The 27,774-nt window shown below is 50.0% G+C and overlaps 1 protein-coding gene across 2 annotated transcripts; it reads right to left on the bottom strand.

Moving 5' to 3' along the window:
- Positions 1-27,774, bottom strand: LOC311422351 (uncharacterized protein). 2 transcript variants are annotated; one of them, XM_084495292.1, is made up of 14 exons: positions 27,139-27,774; positions 20,887-20,961; positions 20,403-20,452; positions 19,707-19,760; positions 15,581-15,731; positions 12,046-12,128; positions 8,828-8,992; positions 8,424-8,702; positions 7,566-7,723; positions 5,034-5,242; positions 4,542-4,606; positions 3,835-3,999; positions 2,054-2,138; positions 1-578 (listed from the first exon to the last, which is right to left on the bottom strand). In XM_084495292.1, exons 1-14 carry the CDS (start codon positions 27,323-27,325, stop codon positions 562-564), a joined length of 1,743 nt encoding a protein of 580 aa, XP_084351418.1. In that variant the 5' UTR covers positions 27,326-27,774; the 3' UTR covers positions 1-561. The 2 variants fall into 2 exon arrangements, with proteins under 2 accessions (XP_084351418.1, XP_084351417.1); XM_084495291.1 differs by having other exon boundaries at positions 2,067-2,138; positions 27,139-27,773.

Raw genomic sequence — 27,774 nt, 5'->3', positions numbered from 1 at the left:
TTTTATGAAGACAGATTCCTTTGTATTAGCAACCAGTCAAGTAAGTCCAGGGACCAGCTCAGGCACCCTTTTATAGTCCTGCATCCCTCCCCCTGCCCAGGCAGTAAAAAAAAAAAAAAAAAAAAAAAGAAAGAAAAAAAAAAAAAAAAGAAACATTCTCCAGTTAGAGAGGGGATGGGGAAAACAAGAGGGTGAAGAACTTAATAAATCAACACATGCTTCTAAAAGAAGCAGCAGGATAAAATCATTCCTACAGTCTGAGAGCACTTCCATGCTATCGGCCAGAGAAGCAGGAGTGGCCCCACGCACGTAGATGCAACGCACACCTGCAAGCACCTTGCTCGGTGCCTGCCAAGGCAGCCGTCTCCTCCTGCCTTTGTTCCGGGCTCTGCTTAGTCCAGGAGCCAGTTCCTGGGAGGAGTTCTTGTCCCCTCACTCCTAGCACATCCATCTTCCTTCAGCATCTCTCAGTAGTAGTCATCCTTCTTGCCGTCAGCTCCCCGGATGCCCGCGTGCTCTTTCCGCTCTTGCACCAGTTCCAGGTCGTCGTTGTCATCCACCTCACCGCCGTGATCCTCCTGGGTGCAGAGGGAACAGCCAGGAAGGAAAAATCAGCAGGGCCCAGCTGGAAAAGGAGACCCTAACGCTCAGCACCACGTTGCTCCTGCACAGAGCAGATCTACCCAACCAGCCCAGCTTGGGGAACCCAGGGGCAGGGAGGAGCGCAGCTCTGCCAGGGACCTGTCGCTGACATTGGCAGTTCACTTTGCCAAGAAGCAGAGTTGAGAAGCCCACGTTTCATGCGCTTTAACATCTCAGCCTGTTGCCACTATTACATGAGAGGATACCCGACCTCCACCACATTCGAACTGCTGTAACAGTCCCAGACAGGACTGCTGGCACCTTGGTATCCAACTAGAGAGTGTACAAGCCAGGTTCTTACACAGGGCAAGGAGAGCTCCTGACATCAGCTTTGCTTTTCTCCTCCCCACCCATTACCTTTTTTTTAATCCTCACTTCCAGCAGGCAGTCCAAACCCTTAATTCATCAGCAAGCGTGCTGAAACTGCAGAAAATGCCAGCAGCAGCCACTCACAAAGGACAAGAAGAGGATGAATACAACTCAATGCTCTTAACAAGACTGCAGAGAATCCTTCATTTCCATCCAGGTGAGCCAGGAGGAAGCAGTGACCCCTCCTGGGGCTCACACAATGCCCCTTTCACAGATGCCTGGATCTCAAATCAAGCATGGAACAAATATTTCCCCCCGTGCACCTCATATAGAAATGGTGCTCAGCAGCACCTACATGAATACTTTTTCCCGTCTCCTTTGCATTCTAGTTACAAAAAATCGTGTACTTTCAAGGCTGGTGAACCAAACGTCCCACTTAAATGTTACCGTAAGGTAGCTGGCAACACTCAGCTGGCTCTGGGGGCTGCACGGAAAGCTGTCGTGTCTCCATTCACTCAGCTCCCTGTCACGGAGACCGCCTCCAATGGAGAACACATCCCCGAGCAGCTGCCACGAAACTCTGAGTTCATCTCAGCTACAGATTTACACATGAGGAAAGAAAAAAACCACTCTCCTACTTCCACCCTTCACAAAATAAAAGTTCAGTTCTTTATGGATCTCTCCTCCAATTCAGATTTTAAAAGCTTTCTCCGTCTTTTAGCCAGGACCAAACCTCTCCGCTGGAAGCATCTCCCATCCTACCGATGACAGCGATGGTTACCAATACAGCAGTTCCCCAGGAGTCCCCTCTCATTCTTCAGCCACCCAAGCTCTCGTTCAGCCTGCTGCCCGTAACCCAGTGACCCTGCTGGGAGCACAGGGCAGTTCTCCCCAGCTCTTCCCCAGAGAGGAAGGTTGGGCCCGCAGCAGCAGATGACAGGGCTCCTGGTAAACTTCTTACCACAGGAATAATCCCTCACTGTGCAGAGACAAAACTGAAGGCAGTGCTCGTATCTGGTTTCCTAAAAGCCGAGCCACGCTCAGCTCCTGAATCCCAACAGACCCAGGTAACAATCGCACCAAAGAGGGAAAGAAGAGGAACCTTGGTGTCGTACAATTTCTTGCTCCTGGTCTTCTTGATAGTCATCCATCGGGTCCTCCCTGGGCTTGGCAGGTCTGCCAGCATCCTGAAAGATACACAACGTTGGACACTGAGCACTGCCCCGACCCATTTCCAGCCCCTGCGGGGAATAAACCCTCTGGCATTGCTGCCCCAGGTCTGGAAAACATTGGGCTCAGGAATCAGGGCAGCAGAGAGGCAGTGAAACAACCCCAGCTCCATTTGTACCTTCCCCACCCTCACACATGCAGCAGTTGCATCAGGTCCCAGGCTGCAGGCAGCCACGCACGTCCTGCACGGCTTCTGCATCAGCCCAGCTCGAGGTCTTTGTGCTCCCCTCGCTACGTCCCGCCACCAAATTTGAAGACAAAACAGAACAAACTAGCAGGGATATTTTTAGAGCCTCTCTCACTGGTGAGGATTGAAATATTAACGCTTTAAATAATTTACAGCTCACAGAAGGGTCTGGGTACTCAGACAAGGCTGATTTACAGACACTCCAACAGGGCTGCTTGCCTTCCATCTTCCAGCAAATACAGTTAAGCCGGACATCTGCTTTCTTAGACAACTCCTTCACAACAAGCCAGCTGTTCTACCCTGACCTACTCTGCTCTTAGAACCACAACCTCGAGACCTGGAGAGGAATGAGATGAACTGGCAGCGTTTGCCTTTGCATCTGGGAGAAGCTCAACCTGACTCAGCACTGCTGGTACAAATGTGGTCTGTGCCCAGTCCCCACAGGACAAGCAGGCTCGCACTGCACTGAACCTGGATGCATTAAAAAGTGAGGAGGAGCTCGGTGTAAACCAGCCCAGAGAAAAGGGAAGCGAGGAAAGCAGAAGGACAGGAACGTTTGTTCCACCATCTCTTCCCAAAGTGGGCTTCAGACATTACTGTAAGGTGTGCCCCCTGCATGGTCTGGCCCAGATAGCAGGGAGAAGTTGCCCAAGCTGGTAAAACAAACATTTTCAGGGAAGTGGTACTTGTTAACACAGGTTCTCACCAACACTTCTCCTTATACAACTCATTAGGTATCCACAATTTATTTATGGTTGAGCTTTAGGGAATGCAGCGCGGCCCCATCTGAAAGATATCCTCCTTGCTTGACTAAATTGGCCTGGATTTGTTTTTTTTAACCTCACCACTGATCATGACTTTAAAGCCTGACAGATAAAACGCTCCTTTTTAAACCAAGCAACACTCGGGTGCATGTCAAAACAAACTGATATTTCCCTGATGCAGAGCCTGGCTTCAGACAGCAAGCAACACTTTGCAAAATAAATGGCTGTCACCTGCAAGCAGGCGAACAAGAAAGCAGAACTTCTGCACCCTGTCACTGCTGTCAGGAGTCTGCTGTTTGCCCACAAACAGCAAGGGCTGCTCTGAGCAGACCCCAAGCATAGGCCCCTGCTGTTGTCTCTACTTTTAATACCTGAAGTGCTAAAAAAGAGCATACAGCCACAGTAATAGCCATGTAGTGAGACATCTCCTGTTCCATGTCTCTCCAGCCACGTAGGTGCTCCAAATACTTGTGCTCACTTCAAGAAGCCGAGGGGACGGAGCCAGAACTGGTTCTGGTACTGACCTGCTGATTTTCAGAGAGGTTTCTCCTGCCTGCCACATCCTTGCAGCAGCATTATGGATCCGTGCAGGAATGTGCTGCTTTCCTTTGAGCCCTTAAGCTCTCTGCCTCCCCCGACTCGCCCCATCCACAGCCAGGAATCTCTCCCTGGGCCCCTGCTGGCTGCCCTTGTGTCAGTCACCTTCGGTGGCTTCTCCTTAGACTCTTCTTTCACGCTGGGTTCCTTGAACTTCTCCAAACCTCCCACCTTCTCTTCAAAGTCAGGTCTCTCCAGTTCAGCCTCCTCAAACTCATCCTCACCTTGGTTATTGGGATCCTGGGCAGGATCTGCAGCATCATCCGGCATCTGGACAAGAAAAGCCTCGTGTGAGTACCAGAGAAGATATCCACTCGGGAGGCAGAGGCCAACATGAACCCACCGTCAGCAGCAAGCCAAGGAGCTGGGAAAGGCTGTCACCCAGAAGGGACCCAGATCTCAGGAGGAAGGACTGGCACTACACCAGTAAGAGCACAGGAGTATTGTCCCCCCGGAACAGACCACTGATTACTCTTAGCAGCATTCCCGTCTTTTCCCATCCTCTATTTCTTTTTTTTTTTTTTTTTTTTAAATAGGAAAATTGAGATGAAGAATTGTCTTAACATCCAAGCAGACAGGCAGCACTGGCTTCATAGCAATTCTCCAGTTATCCATCTCACCAAGCACACTCATGGCTCTAAAACCAAAAAACCTCAGTTTTCACTGTCCATCTGAATCCCCCCAGAACCAGAAAGGAAATTGGAGTTGTACATTACAGAGACTTCTGGGAAAGCATCTACTTAAATGAGATTACTGGGTTCTTATTTATAGGAAGGGCTGTGTCCTGATGACAGCACAGCTGCATTTCTTACCATGGGCTCCTGGACAACAGTCTCCTTCTGAGAATGCAAGTTCTCCCTCTCAATCATTCCTGCATCTGCGAGGAAGGGATACAATTATTAGAGTAATCTCTGGATTAAAAACAAATAAACCCACTCACAAAAAGGGAGCTCACAAAAAACCCTGATCTGGTCATCTTTACAACGCCTATAGGATGCAATATATAGCATTTCAAAGGGAATCCTTAGAGCAGCCCCAGCCCCCACCTGCCCTGTTCTCCTGCATTCAAGCCCACAGCCATCAGTTAGTTGCATAGAAAGCCACCTGATGGTCACTGCCTCAGCCTAGCAACACGCAGGATTGGCATCAGTGTCTTTTTGACAGAGGCAATTAACTAAACTAGAAAACCCACTACCAGCATTAAACCAATTCCTATAGGAGGCTGATTGTCTTGTCAGAACAGTGGTCTGGAGGGACCCCGCTATAAAATAGTGCTGTACAGCACGGAATTAGGGAAAGCATACCCATTTCTAGCTCTTCATTATCTGTCTTCTCCTTCTCGCTTCCCCGGTCAGCTGTTTGATGCTCTGCTACTCTCTTCTGACCCGGTGGCTGCGAGCTGCCCTTCTGAGTCTCTTGCCCAGGCCTGGGGTCGAGGTGAAGGCTCTCAGGGTAACTGTGCACTTGGGCGCCGTCCATCTGGGCATTGACTTTGTTGACTATGTCCTTCCAGCTGCAGCAACAGCACAAAACAAAACAGGCACCTCCTGACTCAGCACATGCAAGAGAACTTTCAAAACACCATTTCGTAACGCCAAGCAGAAAACCAACCTACAATGCATGCACAAGTTTGTCTTGATTCATTTTTTTTCTCAAAATAGCAATTGCATTAGTTACCAGCAGCTACGTGAAACAGAACATGTGCCACATAAGTCATGCTTTATAAACACAATTTGTAGAACTGCCTTGATCTTATTTAGCTGATACGGTAACATCCACATAGCAATAAACTTCAACTCAAAATTGATGCTTACTCAAGCCTCACACACACCCAAATACATAAATCTCAGTTTCTTCAAAAATACCCAAACCAGAACTCCTCTATGTTCCAACGTCGTTTAAAATGAAAAGTGCTGCTAAAGTAAAACTGCAGGGTTTTGACTTATGAGGGGAAAAAGTATATATTTCAAAATAAATAGAAGAGCTGCAATACAGAAGTGCTGATTTCCATTGTCTGGTGCTCTTTAAAGTTACAAGCTCTTTATGAAGATTTGCAGCTAGGATAGGTGCTTTAATCAAGGTCTCTTTATAAAACGCTCAAACAGCCTGTGTCTCTCCCTTGTACAAACAGAACAGGGACAAATAATTGAAATGAAGCATTGGCATATGGTTTTGGTGGTGGTGTTTGTTTGTTTTTTCGTGTGTTTTTTTTTTTTTTTTGCTTGTTTGTTTTTAAGGTGAACATGGGAAAAATAAAGTATTTTCTTTCTTTATTTGGTGAGGTTAGCTGTAATTCCACCACAACACAGTGCTTCTCCCTGCCTCAGGCTCTTAAGTGGCCCCAGCTTTAGCAGCGTTTTGAAGCCAGCATATTACTACCACACAAACTTGCAAGTAAGAAAAAACACAGCCCAGCCTTTAGCTCAGATTTCCCATTACAAAGCCATCACCATGCGAACTGGCCATCGAGCCCAACAATTCCCATCTGGAATCTGCTGGTCTCAGCCACCTTGTGCAACAGCTCTTGGCACGGGACGCACGGCCTCTTCTGCAGTCTGGTGTTGTTCTTACCATGGGCACCTCCCAAGAAAGCTGGGTTTTGCACTCACATCACAACCACCACCCAATGTAAACGACAGCCTTTAGCTGCTCAATAGTTTCTCGATGATAGATCCAGGACAGGAAAAGCATGGTCTCTGTCCTTGGGAAGTCATTTGCCAAACCAAGGCCAGTATTTGCATTCTGAGTTTCACAGAGGATGTTGCCTACTGAAGCAGCATGGGGAGGATACTACCCTTTGAAAAAAAACATGCAGAGCACAATCTCTGACCTGAAAAGATTGCAGGTTAAGTGAACAACAAACAGGGTAGAGAAAATGCATTAATAGAATCTAGCTGATGGATAGTTTGGAATGAGATCCCAAAGTCTCTTTTATAAATAAAGCAGGAATTAATTTTTTTTTTCCTCTCCAGTAAACTGCACAGATCTGACCTGGACACACACAGATGATAAATAAGTTAAATAAGGAAGCACTATTTTCTGAGTCAGTTTTTGGATTCTGGCCAGAATTTGATGAATTACAGCCTCAGAAAGACATTTTCTTCCTTTTACACAGCAGACTTGTCTTCTGTGAGTGCTGCTAAGACACAAAACAGTTCCTCTTGTGCAGCATCCAGTACAACAGGATCCTGGTCCTTGCCTAGACCCCCAGGTACCACAGCAATACAAATACCATACTGCAATAATCACCAACCCTGTTACCTGCAGGAACACATTGCACCCTCCTGTGAATGCTCTTTCCAAGCTCAAAATGAGCAAATTATGGCTCTACAACACAACTTAATCACTCTTATTTAGAGGAAGGGAAGGAATTCCTTAGCCACCCTGGTGCTGAAGATGAATGGCTTCCACCCTCCACTCCAGCTAGTGGGAAACACACACTGACCCAATCTCACCCAGCAGTAATTCTTTTCCCTCCTCCCCATGCAATCCCTTTAACAAGCAGCTCAAGTACAAAGGCACACTACAGAGGGTGCTCCAACAGCACAGAATCCTTGCAATCCTTGCTCCTCTCTTGCCAGCCCAGCACCCACACGTCTGCATTCACGCAGCAGTGCCTGCAGCATGACCAATCTTCTGGTTTCGGGCTGAGATGGATGCCTGCAACAGCGTGCAGTTACAAGAAGTAGATTGTGAAGGGATAAATAAATAACACTTTCTTCAATTGTTTTCCAAGTAGAAACCACAAGAAACACAAAAGGAGCAAGACCAGAGATTAGGCTATGTGGTACCTCTGATCCTGAGGGCAGAGTAGAGGGGAGCTTTGCATCACCAACCTTTGCATTTGCACTTGTTTGCTCCCTGTTGAGTGGTGGTTGTCTGGCACTTTGGGCTTCTCTGCTGCAGAGGGTTGCTTCAGATCAGACAGTGACAATGCAGGAGCCTGGCCTTCCTCGTGGCTGTTCACATGAATGCGCATCACCATCTTTACATCCTGCAGGGAGGACACACAGACATGCTCAGGATACACACAAGCTCCTGATCTTATCATATTCTTGCAGACCTCTCTTGCATTTGACACTCAGGGGCCAGAAATCTTTTGTCAAGGAACTACAGACTCAGAGTGCTCCAGAATAAATCCACAGCCCTGTCCAGCCAGCCTGCAGTACGAGAGGTCACTCTGCTTCCATGCAGCCAAGAGGAAGTGATTTGGATCCTATGGGATCCAGGCATGTCTCATCTCAGGTAGCTTGATCTCCAAGAGAAAAAGGAGCACCACCAACGCTTAAACAAAGAAACACATTGCAATAATAATAGTAATTGCATTTGTAGCTAACTATACTTAGATGATTGACCTTTTTAGCAGTTATTGTTCCTCACTGTGCTCACTAGAACAAGCTCACAATATGCACAGCAGCTTCCAAGTATTCTCACTGCTGTTCACAATCCTGAAATAAGACAAGAATTTCTTATTTTAGCGCAGACTGCAGGAAATTAACAAGGTTAATGCAAAAGGCAAACCCAGTCCCTAGTGAACTGGCTTCCTTTTTCCAGAGGAATGAGTAAATTTTTTTATTTTTTATTTTTTTAGATACAGGCTTCTGGAGTGAGACAGATTCAGCAGTTCTTCTTAGTGCCCAGCACATGGTGCGTGCTCTCAGGGAGACAAGAAGCACCAGCTCTGCAGAACTTACTGGGTTCCCGTTCGGGAGGCTGTTCACAGTCCGGGTGAATCGGATGACATGGCTGTCCCCGTGTCCTGCTGGCCAGGCTGGCACAGCCTCCGGTGGCAAATTGGCATCTTGCAGAGGGGCCGGGTGGGTAACGAGCACGCTCCCCTGTGACCTGGGGCCGTTGTTGCTGTAGGAGCCCTGGCCCGGCAGCAGAGGACCATCTGCCTGCTTCCGCAGCCCAGAGACCTGCGATGCCAGCAGGCTCCCAGCCGGGCGATTCTCCAGATTGACTGGAAAAGCCTGCAGGGAAGAAAGGCAAAGAGTGAGCATCAGAGGAACAGACTGCATTCCCTCAAGTTCAAAGTCCAGGGCTGAAAACCCCCAGAAGCCCTGGAAAGCCTCCCAGCTACTCAGGAGTACCACACCTTCTGCCTCATGAGCTGCAGCTGGCTGCTGCCTGGCCCCAGGGGCTGCTCCTTCAGCACCTGGAGCTGCTGCTGCTGCCCCTTTCCTCCTCCTCCTCCTCCTCCTTTGAAGCTTGGCATCTTCTGCAGAGCTTCCTTGAGCTGCCTGAACTCTTCCATCTGGGTCTGAGGGAACAAAAGAGGTACAGAAAAACCTCGCGTGATAACAGGGTTGAACAACTCCTTGCTAAGAACAGCCATGCTCACGACCAGTTGCACAGCACAGATACACCCCTAAAAAAAGAAGCCGTATATATACAGCTGGAGATAATCCCCAACCATTAATCACAAGTCGAGGCTAGTCTTGAGCTTTCCCTCCAGATTTTATAGATATTTTGTATTGTCTCTTTGCCAGTCTTGCATCTTATTTCACTGCATACTTTCACCTTGGAAACACTGACCCACGACACCAAAACTCTGAGCAACGCTATGTACTGCACGAGCTGTTAACATAACCCCTGCTTTTGCACAAAAATCCTGTCCTGGCTCTTGTAGGTGTGTCTCCTTCTCCTCCTCTGCCTCTCATGTACATTCAGGTTAGCTGCTATAGAGAAATGCCTCCACAGGACAAAGATGTTTTCATCTCAGAGGGGCTGACAATAATTGGCATAATTCCACCTGACAATTCAATTTACTTTGCAAGACAAATGAAAAATTGATTCTCCCGGACTGTTAAACAAACGTAACTCTTTTCTTTCTACTGCAGCTTTTTTCTTCCAGATCCAACCCTGAAAAGGAGAGCTTGAGAAAGCTATCCAGGAAAAGCTCCCCGCTCCTACCCCCATTATTTATAGGGAAGTGAGGGGAGAGAGCTTTTCATGTGCTTGCCAAGGTACCTGGAAATGGACCAGAGTGGGGACTGGGCAGAGCAGGAAAGCTTCCAAGCAGCAAGGAAAGTTTAGCAGGAAATTAATTCCTGAGCAGGCTTTGTTGATTTCAGTTCTTCCCCCTGAAATTTGACCTTAAAACAAACATTAAAACAAAACAAAAAGCCAACAAAACAACTCAGCAGAGCTAAAATAAAAAAAGAACGAGGAAAGGAAAAGGAAGCCAAGAGCCGTTCGTGGGACGTAGCCCTAGCAGGGGATTGCTTCCAGCCAGAAGGAGACAGATGGAAGCAAACCTTGTGCCCGTGGAGAGGCTGTGCAGGTGGGCTGCCCAGAGGGGAAGCAGCACACACACAGGTGCCCGCACGCTGCTGGCACCCTGTGATAGCAAGCTGTGCACACAGGGCTCTGTTCTTCCCTGCCTCGTTTTACCTTGCAGAGCAGCTGCTGTGACAGCCACTGTGGGCTCAGTCACCTGGCTATAAGGCTCGGGGAACTCATCAGCATCTCTGAAAAGTGAACACGACATCTAGGACGCAAGTTACTCCTCTAAACTGGTGCCCCTGTGGTGTTCAATCTGCAAGTGCTCAGCTCAGCAGCATTAACTGTCTCCAGCCAACTTTCTCTAAAAGCTCCTACCTGCTGTGCCCAACGCAAACGCACCCTGCATTGACCCAGCAGGACAAAAGCAGAGCTGGGACCTTCTGATCCCAGCCCAAGCCCTGCCTGCTGGGTGCTGCCCAGCTCTCAGTGTTTCTTGGGAACGAGCTGCCAAGCAGTAAAACTCACAGCTACTTTGGAGGTTTGCTCAGGAGGTCTACAGGTGAAGGCTGAGCCGCACTGCGATAGAGGCTGCACTGCAATATTGGCCTGCCAGTAGCACTGGAGAAGCTTGTGATGGTCTGATGCTTCAGTTGCTGGTAAGGGCTTGCTGGATTCACCCCTAGGGAGACCCAAGGTCTCTGCTTTCCAGCAAGCACACTGCAGGTGTCCATGTGGAGAACCTCACCAGCCTGCTGTGGCCTTGTGGAGGAGGAACAGATGAGAACAGCTCAGCGGCAGGTCCCAGTGCGGAAGGCAGGGAAGTCAAAAACACCAAGAGTCCACTTGAGCCCCCTCAAACCACACCAACGTGAGCCAAAGAGCTGTCAAACAACAGCTGCCTCTGGTGTCAGGGACCTGGGCTTCCTGGCTGGAACAAGCAGCTACCTGCAGTGCTCTGGAGCCACCCACTCCCTGTGTTTCTGCAGGGCAGCTCAGGGCAGGACTCAAGAGTAAACTTGTAGAAATCAAGAGCCACCTCCCCTATGCTTCCAGTAGAAATGCAGCCTCCAGTTGAGAAGAATAAGCTGTCAACAGCACCAACCCCAAGTAGCTCCTTGCTTTGAGCTCGTCCTATGATCCACGGGAGCACTTACCAGGAGGCTGTTAATCACCAGGAGGCTGTTAATCACCAGGCAAGGCTAATCCAGACTGCAGTGCAACTCCTAACAAAGCACATTCACAAAGGTGCTTGCGTGTTGACTCAGTACAAGAGCCAGAAAGAAGCTGTGGAGACCCTAAATCCCTCCCTTCTACTTCTTCCAGCAGACTTTCTCTCCTCTTCCAGGTCACCTGGCAGCTCCCCCTTCAAGCTGGGTGAGCAGCACTCGGTGATGGGAGGACTGCAGCGTGCTGGGGAGGCTTACAGCACCTGCAGAGCACGAGCACAATGCCATACCAACAAGACTTCATGCTCTGCTGTCTCTCTAGCCTTGAGCCAACCCTGCTTGCATCTCGGACCTGGCCTCCAGATTCAAAGCCTCCCTCCAGCACCTTCATTACTGAACACTGACGTCTTGTTTGCAAAGATTTTTCTGAATCTTTCCAAGGTCTACCTCCAGTAACGCTTCAAAAAGAGACAGAAGGGGACCTTTCTTCCAAGGTTGGCGAGCACTTATTTGTATTCCCAGCAAGCTAGGCAAGGCACCTCTGCATTGCTGGTTCACTCTGCAATTAATTTTATAGGCATACACAGAGGCAATTCATAATCACTTCTGGTAGAAGCATTTGAGATGCAGGTAACTGACAGGAGGTGTTCCAGAGGTGGGAAGAAGCTGGTTCAAGCTCACTTAAGCTACACGAGTCCCAGTGGTTCATCTGCGCTTCCAGCTATTGGGACAGATTCCAGGTTGGAAAATGTATCCAGAAAGCCTCTCCATTGCTTCCACCAGCACTATTTTAGGCAACTCACCATGCAGGAATGCAGTTACTAACCAGACTTATTATTTAGGGAGGGGAGCATTTCATAGTGCACCCAGGCCCCAACGAAAGGTTGTCCCACATGGCCCCAAGCATCCCCTTGTGGATTACCTGGGCATTAAGGAGCTGAGAGTGAACTTCCTGGTGGGCCTTGCGAAGAAGCTTGCTCTCTTCTCTGAGTTTAAAAACTGTATCTGCAAGAGAAGAACAAATTCACTTAAGAGAGCTACTTCTGCAACTGCAGTGTCTGTCCTTACCATTAATTCTTCTGAAACCTCACGTCTCTCTCCAAGCTCAAGAACTAGAGTGAAACACTAGCTAGGAGCTAGCCAAACAGACCTACCAGACCCAAATTACTGTTCCTCCCATCTCTTCTCCCCACCCAAGGAACTTGCTCCTCTCCAGAGAGACTCTGCTAACTGTTTCTAGCAGGGGCAGGCTCTTTCTGTGCTCGCTTTCAAAATAATTTGATTTATTTCTTCATTTCCCTTATACGTTGCAGCTGGAGAGCAGGGAAAGCAGCAGTCAGTGCCCCCACTACAGGAACCTGGGGGCTGAGAGACACGAGGAGAGCTCTGCAGGGCTCCTGAATGCACCAGATTCAACCCAGCTTCCCCCCAGCTGCACGGAGAAGCAGCTTCTTGAAAGGATGGTACAAATAAGAACACACAGCAAACAAAAAGCAAGCATAGAACAACTCGGTCCTCAGGGATGTTTATTCCCATGCTATTAAGCAGCAAGCCTGTGCCTTGCAGCTCCCAGACTGGGCTCCTTTCAAGCTCCCTGCACACTTAGTGCTTCAATGACAAGACACAAACTTACGTTTCAGTGCCTTGTAGATAACTATGTGTTCTCCAAATAAAAAGAAAGACTGACACAAAAAATATCAGCCTTATTTTGGAGCCTGAAGCTCTCTTAAAATACCATTAACTGCGTGCACTAGGGTTTCTCTGCAAGCAGAAATTGCTGCATCTGCTGTGACAGGGAGGGGATTTTTTCCCCTAGCAGTCACTCGGCTGCAGGCTGAATCACATGCACGATTTCAGCTCAAGCTTGTAGATATTTCTAATTACAGGGGTATATCTTTCTATAACACCCGCCCCTGGGACAGGACAGTGCTATCGAGGTTGCAAACTGTGTTATTCCCTTGTGTTAAAGATTTAACATCAGAAGGAGCAGCAGAAGGCTCCAGGACCACTACTCCTCAGACCTCTGAGCACAGCAGAGACACCCCCGCAGCCCTTCAGGAGAACCAGAGGCATCTCAAGTGGGGAGAGACGTCCAGAAGAAGCAGAGTTTCTCTGAGCCTCACTCACATCCAGGTCTTCAGAACCTGGAAATCAAAACCCTCGTGCCAAGGCAGGGCCCTCCTCTGCCACCAGCATGGCAGAGGTGTGAAGTTCTGCTCCAAGTGGCATCGCCAGGGGTTTTTAATCAATGGCATCAATGGGAGAAAAGCTTCAGTTATAGCTACAGGGCCCTTTTATCTGTAAGACAGGTTCAGCAGTGCTCAAACCCAGCCTTCTGCCTTCAGAGCAGGCTGTGCCAGTGTGCGGTGAGGGAAAAATGGAAAGCGCGGAATGAGAGTGGGGGAACAGCAGAGGACAGACTGTGCTGGGGTGTGAAACGCAGCATAAATAGACTGCAATTCTTACAAAGCAGAAGAGAAAATAGATCATAACGCAGCAGGAGGGGGAAAAGAGGCAAACAGGATTAAAAAGGCCCATGTTAACAAGATCAGGAAGCTTCAGCTGGCTTAGCAAGAGCATGTACTCACAGCCTGTTAACTGGCATTCAAAAACCACTTCCAGAAGGAGGGATTTTGAGGAACAGGGTGCGACCACCTCAGCAGCACCACAACCACTGGGTTGCATGGTACAGCAGCATCAGTCCCCACTCCATGCACATCCAGGCAGCTTTGTCCCCGACCTGAGAGATGCCCCCAAACTGTAAAGCGACAAAGAGCCACCAAACCCAGCTCCTTCGTACTTCTGTGGGCTTCTGCTCTCCTCCAGCACCCCTGGGACAAGGGTTTCCTTTTCACAACTGAACCCAGCACTAATCCCGCAGCAATGCTGACTGTTCAGAACCCTCTCCTTCTTCACTGTCCCTGCTGGTGGAGCCACACCTTCCAGCACCTCTCCTGAGGACACATTATATATAGAAAGCACTAATGGAACATACAGAAAGAAAATAAGGCATTAGCAATGCTGCTAGCTCTCTGCCACTTCTCAGAAGACTGTCTTGCTCTTTTGTATGCCATGGTTACCAGCACTTTCTCTTAAAGGAAGATTTAGTAGCCAGTTTGAGCTTCAAGCACAGAAAAGAGATGGGACTGAGTGAGCAACAGCCTGGGAAGGTGTACAGAGAATATTAATGCATCTCAGCCTTACGCTGACCTTCCTGGCTAGCCTCCTTCTTCAGATTGCTTTTCTGATCATTATTCTTTCCCGTGGCAGAATTAATTTTCTTACTCCATTGGTGGCTGCATATTTCAAGAAGTGAGATTGAATCAGATGTTTAGGTTTTGCTTGCTTGTGCTCAAGTTCTTTTTTTTAACCCGTGAGTACTCCCCAGGTACTGGGGCTCTGCTGGTCATCCACAGAAAGTGACAGCAGCTGTCACTCTCCCAGACCCGATTCAAGTAAGAGCAGATGTGAATCTTAAAAAAAAAACATGATCTAATTAAGCAGTAGACTGAATAGAAACAACTCTTTAGGAATTAAATGGATTGGGTATTCTCTGCAATACTTGCATATTAAGTGCATTTTATAGACCTACACAATTAATTACAAGAAGTATGTTTAACTCTCCCCCAAACTTAAGTGTTGGAATTTACAGAATTCTGGTGTTTCAGGAAGAGAAATTGGTTTCTTTCTTTTTTTTCTTTTTTTTTTTTTTTTAAATGCATACAGTGAAGTGAAAAATATATGCTGAAATAGATGGGATCTCTAAATGTCATGATGTTATTTCTCTGCACAGAAAATCTCTCTGCTAACTTGGCTACACCTTCCCACTAGAGAAAGGACAGGGGAAGGCAGGATTATCTGGTGGATAAACCTCTTGTTTCTGCCTCGTCTACGGTGGAACTACAGGCACACACCTCTGCCTTAGCCTCACACCTCCTACTTTTGGGGTGTCTCATCCATTTTGAGTGTCCCCTCCTTGGGACATGGGCTGTTTCAGTCTGAATGTGGTCAGCACTTGGCACAACGTTTTCATCTCACCTGGCTCTGCAAATCCACACAAATATGGTAAGTAGCAGCTGCAGTAAAAGCAGTCAGCAAAATTAAATTAGGCTTGGAAAATACCACAAGAAATGCTGTTGCTGCTGACAGAAGCCAGGGATGCCCACGCAGTACAACAGTGCAGGGTCTCTGAACCCCAGTGAACTCAAAGACCAGTTAAATCCAAGGTAACACAGTCTCCCAAGGGGCTATAAAAAAAAAAAAAAAGGAATCTCTGCTCCTCTATGTCCCTGTGCCAGTGCAGTTACAGCCCCAGATCCCTGCAGTCACACACAGGTATTCCTACAGTTCTCCAGACCTTTTGGAGGGCCTGGAGAACAGCCACTGTCCTCTCCTGAGCTCAGATCTTCATGACCCGCTCTCTACCTGGTGTTTTCTTGGCTCTCCATCACACTTACCCTGCAAGTTTGTGACTTCATTATCCTTCTCCTGCTGCAGCTGGGCGTACTTTTGGTTGTGGGTCTCCAGTGTCTTACGATGTTCTAGTTTCAAGCTGTTGTGCTGCAGCTGCAGGTCAAGCAGCTGCTTCTTGACATCTTCATGCTGGTTCTGAATACAAAAAGAAATCAGTACAATTAGGGAGGGGAGGAGTAAATTAACTGTTGTCAAGTGCCACTCAAGTGTCTCTGTTTAATGAGTTGCTTGGGGAGGCAGATGAGACTTCGGTTCCTCCAATAAGGCAGCTAAAAATTCCAGATAAAAAGATTGTTCTTTGGTTTGAGAGTGATGTAAAATGCCAAAGCATTGTGAAGCAGCATGGGAGATCTCCCTAGAAGCTACTCAACTGTAAGAGAAGTGTGTGAGCAAGTCCATGCCTGCCTGAAAGAGAGATGGAGGCTCTGGGACACGGCCAAGAACACTCCTACTCCTCCCCGGCACTCAGCTCAGTAAGAGCAACTCAGGCTCTTATCTCAGCTGATAGCAACCCAAACGCCTGAGATACACAGCACAAATCCTGGGTACTTCCCCGAGTCCCTGAGATGCTTAAGGACAGCATTACCTGCAAGGATAAATGTTCCCACAGTGCAGGGACTCGCTGCAGAAGTAGCTCACCTTGAAGCAGGGCTAAGGTTTAACCTGGATAGCAGGACACCCAGCAGACCCCAGACCATATCTGAAGCAGGCCAGAACTCATCAGGTAAGAGCTTTGCAGCACACCATCTCTTCCCCTCCCCTCTCGCAGAGCCGGAGAAGAAAACGCGCCGAGACATCCCTTTGCTCAGACCCACTGAACCAGAATTCACCTCCTTTCTGGTCCCCATGGTAACGCAGGGACCCTTCCACATTCAGTTTGTCAACACCAATTAGCTATGCAGATGGATTGGCTCCCAGGTGAACCCTGGCCCCTCCACACAGCAGCTCCTCAGGACGCAGGCAGCAGTTTCAATTAACCTTCCTGTAAAACAAATGTCTTTTTTCCCTTTTTTTCTTTAAATGCTAAAAAAATGCTATCGATGCTGGCATTTATCCCCAGTAAAACAAAGTATCTGTGTCCCAGGCATTCTCCCCCAGAGCAATTATCCTTAGCTAAAAGAAGCGAAATAACCGTGCTCCAAAAATACGCGCAACGGAAGAAAAAACTTTCAGTATGAAGGGGTCCCAGAGAGAGAACAAAGAAGAGACAAGGATGTTGGGTTAATCAGATCACAGAAGCAGAAAGGAAATTAAAGAGAATAAAAAAAGATTCCTGCTCTGGCTTTCAGAGACCTTGGGTACTTACAGCTCCATCAGAGCCACCGGCAAAAAGCAGCGCAGGGAAACCAGACCCCTCCAATCATTTGGATGCTGACCACCTCAGAGAAACCACCAACATCAGCACACGAGAATTGGTTTTTAACCAGAAACCCTGAGCAATTCAAGGAATCTGAAGTCCTCATCAGCTCAGGTCAATTAATTTCCAGCCCATGTTCTGTCTGCCACGAGCTGTGTGTCCCCAGACTGCTCATGGTCAGGAAGAAGGGGGGGAAATCTCAAATTCTCCTCTGACAACAGCAGGAAGCTGAACAGAGAAGTGCCTTGGCCAAGGTCACCCAGAGCACCTGAGCCCAGCTCACGAAGCACACAGAGCAGCCTCACTCCTACCCAGTTACTGAGGCTGGGGCTTGAAAACTTCAGGAAGGATCTAAAGATGCTGAGCTGTGTGGTGGCTGCAGGACAGGAGCCCCGGAATATGCTACCTGATTTTTTTTTTTCCAAAAAATATGATTTAAGAGAAGTGGAAGCAGAGCATTCTCGAGCCAGCAAAGCCCCAAGGAACCTCTCATGTCCAGAGCTGCCCATCTGGCTCACATCATTCCCCTCCTGCCTCAGAGATGCTGCTGTGCTTAACCAAGCAGAAACTGCAGGACACTGCACATGAGGGGGGTGGAAATGATGCACAAACACAGAGGGGTGAGGGAATACAGAGAGCACACTGCCGTCACGCATCGCTGGGACCCTGCCCACCATGCCAGTGCTGCAGCACTGGGAACACTCAGCTAATGTGGGAGAAATCAGGAACCCCGCGTCCCGACTCGCCCACAAGCAAAGGAAGGGCACACCTCGCTGCAAGCTTCCAGGTCCCCGCAGTTTCAGGAAGCCCATGTGAAGAAGTCTTTTGTTTAAAGCTGCCTGCCTGTTCCGTGAGTGCCAGGAGGCGTTCTACAGAAAGATGCTAAAAAAAAAAATACTCAGTCTTCACTCAAGAAGATGAAAGGAGTTATAAGGAGATGAAGTCTGGCCCCAGCAGGAATCCAGACACAGGCAAGTGCTGCAGCCGCTATTTTTGGACAAAGCCAAGCCCTTGAGACTGGGCTGCCTGTTGCAGACGTTAATCAGGCACAGAGAGCTTCACTACAGATCAGAACGGCTCAGGAGTCAAGCAAGCTTGATCCCTTTCTTCTGTAAGCAGCTAGAAAAAGGCAGTGCAAAACCGAAAGCTTTCCTTTGGTACCTGGTGCATCAGGAGAGCCCACGTGGAAAAGAGCAGCAGTGGCAGCAAACCAGCAGTCTCAGCAGAGACCAGCATGGGGGATTTGATCAAGGGTCAGCCCCAGCACCCTCAGAGCTCTGAGGACAGCCCAGATCCCACAGCAGGGAGCTGAGTTTCCTGCTGACACACACACCCCAGCAGCCCGAACCCCAGCCAGCACCATACGATGCCTTCTCTGCATGGTGGTTCCCTGCAGAGCCCCTCATCTCCAACTGCACACAGCAAAACAAAACGTTGACAAACGAGGGCAGTGAGCAGAAGAAAACGAACCTAAAGGAAGGCAACCGTGGGCTACAGAGCTGTCCTGTGGGGTCACACCACGACCCAGGCTGTCAGGTACAGCACCAGTGGCCACAAACACCAAAGCCAGGTAACGCTGGGGTGGATTCACAGAAGTTTTGGTCACCTTTGGGACCTTCAGCTTAACAGGGCTCGTCGTTTCTGTTCAGCATTACATGTCAATCACCCACTTCTGCATCCTCAGTAATGATGTTTTTGGCAGCATTCTTCTTTGTCAAGAAGCTAGAACAAGTGGGAAGCATTTTTTGCCCGTGCTCCAGAAACACACGTTATTCTAAGCCCCATAGCTAGCTACAAGTAGAGCTGAGTGCTGCGTTTTCAGGAGGGGGAAGCTCTAATCCACCACACTTCAGTCCCAAGGGCTTGCCTGTCTTTCAGCAGCTGTAAATGCAGTTACAAAATAGATGAAAAATTCCTCCCAATAAAAGGCAGTAGGAGAAAGAGAGCCAGGATGAAGTGTTCTCACTGTCCCTGGGCAAGAAGCAAACCGGAGCACGCTGCTCAGGCTGCAGTTGTTACGAGGAGGAAAAGTCAGTGCTGAGGAGTGTTCCCAGGGCTGGATAATGCCCAAGGGAGCTGCGCTTCCGTCCTCCCAGAGCTTGACTCCAAAGGCAGGCAGCTGGACGTCCAGCTCTGCTCCGTGGTGCTCGGGGCTGCTGGATCCCAGCCCGCTCCCTACGTCCCAGAACTAAATCACTGCTTGGCTGGAAACGCTCCAGCTCAAGACAACATTAAGGAAATCATCACCACCAACAGAACACAGCTGCATTGCGCTAACAAAACCCAACTTTTGCATTGTGAGATGGTTCAGGTAGAGCATTTGATAAGCTTTAAAGCCACTGTGAGCCACCCCACTTGGCCTTAAGGTACATTCTCCTAGCCCAGCAGGGCAGGACGCAGCGAAGAGGCCCATTTTCATGCTACGGAACACAAAAGAACGTGCTGGGCAACAAAACTCCTCTGTGATAAGCTGCACAAAGGCTACCATTGAAATGAGGTATACACCGAGGCCGTAATCTGACACAAAGCCCAACAGAATAAATAGGAAAACTCCCATAAATCTGAACAGCCAGGAAGAAACATGGATCAACGCCACGGGACCATGGATCCACAGCCCTCTGGGCTGGCACTAGCTGCAGGAAGACCTTGGTCTCTCCCAGGCATCTCTGGTAAGTGAAAGCTCTGAGCTACCTTCCAGGGAGCACTCTAATGTGTAGCAAATGGTGAGGACTGAAATCAGACCAAAACCTTACCTTCAGGATCTTGTGCTGGGAACTGAGGGCCCCATATCTGTTCATAGAGTCTTGCTGGAAAAAAAAAAATAATAAGAAAAGATTTAATGGTGCCATTAGGTCCCAGAAAAGCTTAAGGCATGTGAAACACATCAACACCCGCCCAGGCACCGCATCAGCAGCAAGATGAAGACTCAGTAAGGTATGAAGTATTACCAGCAAGTGAGTACAAATTGCAAGCAAGCTGCCCAGCCGTTAGAATATTCAGATATTCATCCACGAGTTCCTTCGTGTAACAAGATGACATTCACCCACAGATGAGCAAGCTAAAAGCTGTTCCTCTCCCTCAGCATCTCACCAACAGATGCTCTGAGAAAGGAATAAAACTAGCCTTGTGACTCCACAAAGGGCTGTAACCCTTCCACTGCGCTATCGCACAGGAGAGAGCAAGCAGAACAGCTCTGGCACAACACAGCCTTAAGATGAAGCAGATCTTCACACCTGATCTATCCCTAAGATGAAGCAGATCTTTACACGTGATCAGCCTTGCAAGATTGAGTCGGCCAAAGTTGCTTTTGGACCAAATGTTCTCACCATCTTTCATACAGCCCACACAGCAGCCCTGGCCTCATGACTGTGGTGGTACCACAAAGGTCTTGGCCATCCTTACAAACACGCAGGAAAATACAGACACTCTGAGGAATAAACTGTACGTACCTTCTCCTTGTTGAGAGCTTCCTGAGCTTCTAATTTATACACTAAAAAATCTAGAAACGGAAAAGAAGACAATTAAATGACCTGGGATTTACAAGGGCCTGCCTGTGTGTATTTACTCTTGTACAGCAGCTTTAAAGGATGTGGCAGTCTGGAGTGTCTGAGTACTGGGGAGTGTAGGGATGCCAATATTATGAAGTCCTTATAGAGCTCAGCATCTTCAGATCACTTAGAAGTTACTATTTCTACAGAAAAGCATTCTAATGCTAGGTATTGCTATCACTTCTGAAGTGCTCAGACACATCAGGATGGGTGCTATCACTTGCAGATTAGACTGAAGACATCTGTAGGAATGTAAGAGAACAGAACCTGCCTCCCAGACAGCCACACACTGCATAGATGACAGAAAAGGCTCTGGGTGCCACGTGTGCATCTCCCCACGGGACTGCTGGAGTGTTGTTCGGCCACTGCTCCGCCAGAGACTTACCTTCCTTCGTCTTCTTGTGCTCCCCTCGCTCCTTCTGCAGGGATCGCTCCAGCCGGGATCTGTGCTCGTACACCACTGGGGAAGCAGAGAGAGGCAGAGCGTGAGATTAAACCCTGACATTTCCTCCCATATATTCTCACCTAAATTCTAAGCCAAGCAAACCAACAGTGCTGAAGCACACACACGTATCTGACACCCTGAGCAATAAGAGCTTCAGGGCCAGCCACCAGTCCAGCCCTTGTCTGCTCCCAGCTGGCAGCAGATTCCCAGTCCAACACCAGCCTCATCCTGCGAGTCTCTGCACTCAGGTTTTGCTTCGGAGCCTGGGCTGTGAGCTGGATTTGGCGGCCAGTGGCTGAGCTGCACATCTACAGGCCAAGCCCACCTCCAGGCTCAGCACAGCCAGAGCCTTCCAGGCTCTCTGCTCTGGATCAGCAGCACGTAGGAGAGATCTTTTCTCCCCTTCCACCCCCGTCTCCATCCCCGACCATTAACAGGCCCTCAAGGCCACTAAGGAAGAGCGAGTCAGCAGCTCCCTCTCCTCTACACACAAAAGAGCATCTGTACTCTGCGCAGGGGAGCTGAGCAGGGAGAGGGACGAGGCTGCTTTGTGCAGCAGCCACATGACAAATGGAAGTGCCAGAGAAACCTCCTGACGGATGATGATTTTAATCCGCTCTGACGCCTGAGCACTAACGGAGAGCTGTCCCCGAGTCCCGGCATCCAGCTGCAAGCAGGCAGCTCCTGCAGCCCCTCTGCACCGAGGCTCCCACAGTGCCACAAAGCACCCGTATATCTGTTTTAGAGTTGACCAACAGTGGCACAGATGTGGCTCTCAAAGAAGCACAAAGAAGTGCTCAGAGGTGATCCTGGCATCTTAGAAGTCAGGCATTTGCCTAAATTATCCTGCACACCACACGGGAACCGTGACACTGAGGAAGGGATGTACAAGAACCTCACTTTGATGAGGACTCTCCTTGCCTTACCACCAGCACAACTGGCACTTTCGTAGCCCCTGAAGGAAAAGAAAAAACCACCTGAGAGCAGCACCTTTTTGCCACCCCACCCATTTCTCCCCAGGCAGGGAATTCCAGCCACCCATCTCCTCCGCTGCCTTCTCCATGGGTGAGCAACAACGGGGTGAAGCTCACGGCTTTCACTGATCAACAGCAGCCCAGCGCCAGTCACATCACATAACCACGTGTGGGTTTTGAGCCTTCAGACTCCCTGCAAGCGAAGTGAAGCCCAGATGTCAGCACGAGTTGGTGTTTCTGCACTTTAAATTACTGCCAAGCCTTGAGCAGTCCTGCAGGCAAAGCGAGGAGGGTGCAGAGGCTGAGCACGGCACGGTGACAGGAGAGCCGGCTGCGCAAATCCAACCTGGCATCGAATAAAGCGTGCTGGAAAGCAATACCCCTCAACATCACCCCGCAGACACACCTCTCCCAGCCTGTGCTCCGCCACCACTTATTTCAAAGCCTCTGAGGAGCCCGCAGGTAGGATGGTTTGAGTGGTTTTCACCGCCGCAGACTGTAAGAGGTCACACAGCTCTCGTCTCCACCACCTACCCAACAGCTCATCCTCAGCGCCACTGCGAGGGTCGTGCGTGGTCTGCGCTGTCCTGGTGGCTTTACAGGAGACTCTCGATGGCTGGGGGTTGGATCCCTGCTGGAAGGGTCTGTTCTGCACAGAAAAATAACCTCCAGCTCGTTTACCTCTGCCTTTTTTAAGCCAAACTCATGACACCAGCTGGGTCCAAGCCTAGGATTTTCATCATGCTTTGGTTTACCAGCAGCAGATCTGTTCATATTTACAGTCGTCTCCAGCAACAACTGAGTGCCTGAGCAAATCAGGGGAGCAAGGGGTGGTATTTCAAGCCAGACATAAAGTGCTGAGCCCCAAGGGTCTCACTGGTGGCAGTTCAGCTGCTTCCCAAGCCCCCTAGAGCATTACCTCAGCCTGCAGGTAGGCTGGCAGTCTACACACTGAAGGTCCTGGCTCCAAGAAGGGAACTGAATCCAAATATCCCGGCATCCCACTGTCCCCCGAGGAGCAGCTTCGGTGCTTCCAGGCGGTGACTCGTCCTGGCCTGAAATCAAGCCCCGGCAGTACAAGACAGTTGGCTCCTCCTGGAGCATGCTGCTTTTAGACAGTGCAGGTACGAGGACAATTTTTTAGGCTTTACCAGCCTGGGCTCACGGCACAGCAAGCTCAGAGCGAGGAGCTGTTCCCCAGGCACACTTTCACACCCAAATCATCTCCCCTGAGCCATTCAATTCCCTCTTCCACCTTCCTCACGGGGCAGGAAGCGTGGTGCTCTTGCTCAGGAATTCCCAGCCTCCAGCCACGTTATCTCCTTCCTTCTGGCTTCCCTTCCTAACCCAGAGACATGCCAGCAGTGAGGATCCTTCCCCTGGGCCGGGCCGCTTCCTTGATGCTTTCCTCTGAAGCGAGGCCTTCTCCAAACCATCCCTGCAGAAATATTCATTTGTGGCTAGCCTGGAAGGACACCTCCCTCGCTGAGCACAGCGATAAGCAGCAAGCCCACTGCTGCGGCTGTCCAAGCGTCTGCTCCAGTGACAGCTTTATTTTTAGGCACTTCCCAGCATCACCCCGAGGGCTTTCCCTGGCCGGCTCGCTGTGCGAGCAGGTAAGCACATAAGAGACTGTGAGTGCTTTCTCGACACATGCTGAGAAGCCTCGTTCAACACAACAGTCAGCTGAAACACGTCAGCCACTGCCCCAAAGCCTCGTGAGCTCAGGGCATGCGTGTTTTTGCTAAGAGCATCTCACTTTCTTGCAGTCTCACCTAGCAGAGCACCTGAGCACAAGTATCTGACGTGGTGGGAAGTTCACTCGCACAGGAGCAGGCAGAAAATCACTATTTTGGGCAGAAAGCTGCTCAGATAACCCCGAGCTACCAGGTGCTCACTCAGCACACGCAAGACTAAAGCACTGGAAAGCCCCTACAGCAATAGGTTTGCAACAGCAGAAGGCACAGCGCAAGCTCCACAAAGCAGAGGATTTTTTTAACATATATATTTTTAAAAATACATAAATAGAATAAGCTGAAGTAACCTCCAGCAAGTAAAAAAATAAAATAAATTCTCTCCTCTGCCATTTCTCTGGGTCTGCAGAGCCTGGAGAAGCTGGGTGCAGCTCTGCACAGCTCAGCAGCAGGGCAGTCTCCCCGCTCACCTCTGCAGTGGGATCCAGCCCCAGCCCAGCCGGCCAAAATGGCACTTGCAGCTCGAGCAGACAGGAAGCCAGGAAGTCTTTAACAATTCACAGCTCCAAGAGGGAGTGGAGGGTGGTCAGTGTCTAAATTCAGGCTGGAATCCAGCCAGCAGTCAGCGCAAAAGCACTGTCACCTGCTGCCAAGTGAGCTAAAAATGCAGAGCTGGAACAATGAAATCCCTTGCAGTGCCTTGCCTTTGGGAGAGGAGAACAGGCCAGGCTTTCCACAGACATGTTCTCATTTTACAAGACCTCAGAAAGCAGGGTGAAGGGACTGTTATCTCAGCTGTACGGAGATAAACATCTGCCAGGGAGAGTTTAGGAGATCCGTGACGGGAAGACAGCGATTCCTGCCTTGCAGACGGGCCCAGCTTATCACCTGCAAAGAGCTTTCTTCTCAGCTGCTCTCCTTGTTACAGAGAAACCCTCCTGCCAGCCCCCATCCAGCCACATCACAGCTAATAACCCACAGCACCAGCCCTGCTGCCGAGAGAGATCCCAAATCCCAGCCCTTAAAGCAGAGCCCAGCGTCTGGCAAGGAGGCTCCGCGCAGTCTCAGACACCTCCGTGCAGGAACACGAGGGATGCAGGGACAGAAAAACCCAGCAGATTCCTCCTCAATGCCACTCGGAGCACAACGAGAGGGGCACCAAGCTGCCCGGTGGGATGGGTGCCAGCCAGCAGCAGGCTCCAGGAGGCTGAGAGGGTCACACACCACCGGCAGCACCTCTCTTTGCATGTTTTTATTTTGTTTTACCCTGCAGCAAGGTCAGCAGCTGCTTTGCTCTTCTTTTGAGAGAGAAGACGAGCTCTGTTCCCTGGCTGCGTGTGGGACAGGCGCTCCTGTTTCAAGGCAGCTCTGACCATCCCTCTCCACTCCCTCCTCCGCTTGATTTCCCTTTCACTCGCTCTCGGCCCAAACTTTGCCCTTTCCAGCTGAATTTCGAGGCAGCCAGAAGCATTAACCGCATCTGGTGCTCGAGCCTAAGAGGAGGAGGAAACAAACAGCGCTGAATTCCACCCCATAACACATCCTCCTTCTGTAGGGCTGGGAAGACGAATCGGACACCGCAGACCAGCAGCAATTCAAGTCTCACTCCAAGCCAGCACGGGGCAGGAGAGCCTCGGGGTGCTGGCACCCAGCTCCCTGCTCAGCACCCAGCACCACCAGCTGTGCAGGGCCACGGCCAGGTGTGCAGGATGCGGCTGCACGGAGGCGGCCCCTATTTAGGGCCTGCCTCTCCCAAATCCTAAAAGAAGCTTTGCCTCTGAAAACTGTTGGACAAGTGTCTTGTGAAAATAAAAAAGGGTATCCATGGCAACGACTGTATTTAGGAACAGGAGGGCTGGTGGAGGGTTAGAAACCCCAGCAACAGGCCACAGCGCTGCTGCTCAAACATATTTGGGTGGAAAAAAAAATATTATGAGCCTGTCTCAGCTGTTGGCTGGAGCCTGCTGTTCCCAGAAGCGGGGTTCCCTGAGGCTGTTGGCTCATTCCTTGAAGCAGCCCCTCTCCAAGCGATGCCAGGAGAGGACAGGGGATGGCTTCTGCCCTGCTGGTCTCAGCGTCGCAAACACGGGATGCAGGTGGGGACTGCAGGGGCTGGGACTGTGCAGCACACCAGGAGCTGTGGGTGTTTGAATGCCTCGTGACAGAGTGAGAAGAAAAGGAAACAAAATGTAAGGTAATAGCAGGAAACCTTTACGCTTGATGGATCAATTCAAAACATTGTTTTTTTAAAAGCATGTTTCCTCCAGTGACAAACATGTGCAGCACTTTGCTTCCCCAATTCTGATGGAAATACAGAGCCCTGAGCACAAGCTCATGTTCAATTCTCATCACAACACTGCACACAAAGCCACCTGAAAAGGTTTAACCCAGAAGTCACATCTTGAGCCACAAACATGCAGAAATCCCCAGCAACACAGAACCAAAATCACTGTGTGAGCAGAGGCCAGAGCAGACACCCCACGCTTGATTTCAGCCCGAGGAAGAGCTCTGGATTTAAGCACCACCATCTAATCCCGCCTGCTCTGTGAAAAAGCCTTAAATCAGCCTCCTGACCTTGCACCAGCCACATGCAAACTGCATCTTGTCCACGGAAGACTCGTCCTGTGGGCACTTAGAATAACCCATCCAGCACTACACACAACCAGGGGCTCCCAAGGAGCGAATTCCTCCCCAGCTGCTCTGCAGGAAGCTCAGCAAACGGAGCCCAAGTGGAGTGAGAGGTGCTGGCACCACAGCTCGGGCAGACGGGGAAGTCTCAGCCGTCCACAGGAGAGACAGTTCAGCAGTGGGACAACGTAACGTGACTTCAGCCTTCCCTGCTGGGATGTCTCCACGGGCTAAAACGTCACTCCCACTGGCAGGCATCTCTGTAAGCAGGACAAATGAAGGGGGGAGAAAGGGGAGGGAGGCACACACACACCACGCGTGCCTTCCAGCTGCTCTCGCCACAGGAACCAGCGCTCATTGCCTCCTCTGGTTTTATTTTTTTTAAAGATGCTGTAAGCAGCGAGCTTCCAATCAGCCCCAAACGAGCTGGCAGGAGCCACAGACTGATCTCTTGAGAAAAGGGTTTATTTTCTCACAAAGGTAACAGACAATACAACAAACTTTACTAGAGGGCCCCCTGCCTATTTATTCACTTTCTGGACCTGGCCAGAGAGCACAGCCAGGTCTTGGAGCCCGCTCCAGCAGCCTGTGCAAGCCCTGTCTGTATTTTTACTGCTTCACATTTAGATCCATGTAGCCAAGGGGAGCTGTAGGGAGATCTGAATCCAGCAGGACACAGCTGAACTCCCCACCCCAGCCGTCCCCTTGCTGCTGCGTGCAGCAATTCAGACTGCAGGCTGAGGAACTCTAGAAAGCAAGGGGGGGAAAAAAACAAGAGACATCTTCGTAGAGCTCTTTACAAGTCAAACCTCACTCCACAAATGATCCCTGCCTGTCACTGGGCTGGGGGGGAAGCAAAGGAAGCTCGGAAGGCACGCACACAGCCGGTCACTCACCTTGGAGCTGGGCAGACAGCGCTTCCTGCTGCTGCTTGTATTTCTGGGCCAAGGCTTCAGCGCTCCGCACCTTCTGCTGCAAGTGATGGTACAGGAAAACTCCCGAGCCTAAGCACACCACGGCCAGCAGGCAAAACCCGGTCTGCAGGAGCCCCTTCTGCCTCCTCGAGCACATGCCCGTGCCCATGATGGGGCTGAAGCAAAGCAATGCAGCGCTGCCTCCCTGGTGTTGCTACAGCATCTGATTTTTTTTTTTAATATATATATATATTTTTTTCTTTTTTCCCCGCAAACAGCTCCTTTCCTGCACAAATCCCTTCGGTGACCCTCTGCCAGGTCCGATCCAAGTCTCAATCCGCTCCTCCCCAGCCCTCAAAGCGGCGGGGGATGCTCCCAAAACGGCTCATTCCTCATCGCCCGGGGGATGGGAGCGCAGGAGCCGAGCAGAGCCGCATCCTCCAGCTGCGATCCGCCGCGGGGTCCGGCCCGGGAGGCGGCGGGGGGCTGCCGGGGGCACCCTGCGGAGGAGGAGAGAAAGTTTTTGCTTCCCATGTGCTGCAGAAGAAGGAGGAGGAGGAGGTGGAGGAGGAGGAGGAAGAGGAGGAGAGGGAGGGGGGCAGCCGTGGCGCTGGGCTC

This window comes from Aythya ferina, assembly GCF_964211825.1.
Source record: "Aythya ferina genome assembly, chromosome: 21".
NCBI classification, from domain to species: domain Eukaryota; kingdom Metazoa; phylum Chordata; class Aves; order Anseriformes; family Anatidae; genus Aythya; species Aythya ferina.
The sequence above is the reverse complement of the archived record's forward strand: the minus strand, read 5'-3'. Positions and strand labels throughout refer to the sequence as shown.

Bases quoted from the DNA above. Each gene is read 5' to 3' on its own strand.
- LOC311422351 (XM_084495291.1), bottom strand. From the start codon at position 27,325: ATGGGCACGGGCATGTGCTCGAGGAGGCAGAAGGGGCTCCTGCAGACC. The intron at 19,761-20,402 runs GTACGTACAGTT...TTTTTTTTCCAG, and splicing joins AAGCTCTCAACAAGGAGAAG to CAAGACTCTATGAACAGATA. The intron at 8,703-8,827 runs GTGTGGTACTCC...TCTTCCCTGCAG, and splicing joins TGCAGCTCATGAGGCAGAAG to GCTTTTCCAGTCAATCTGGA.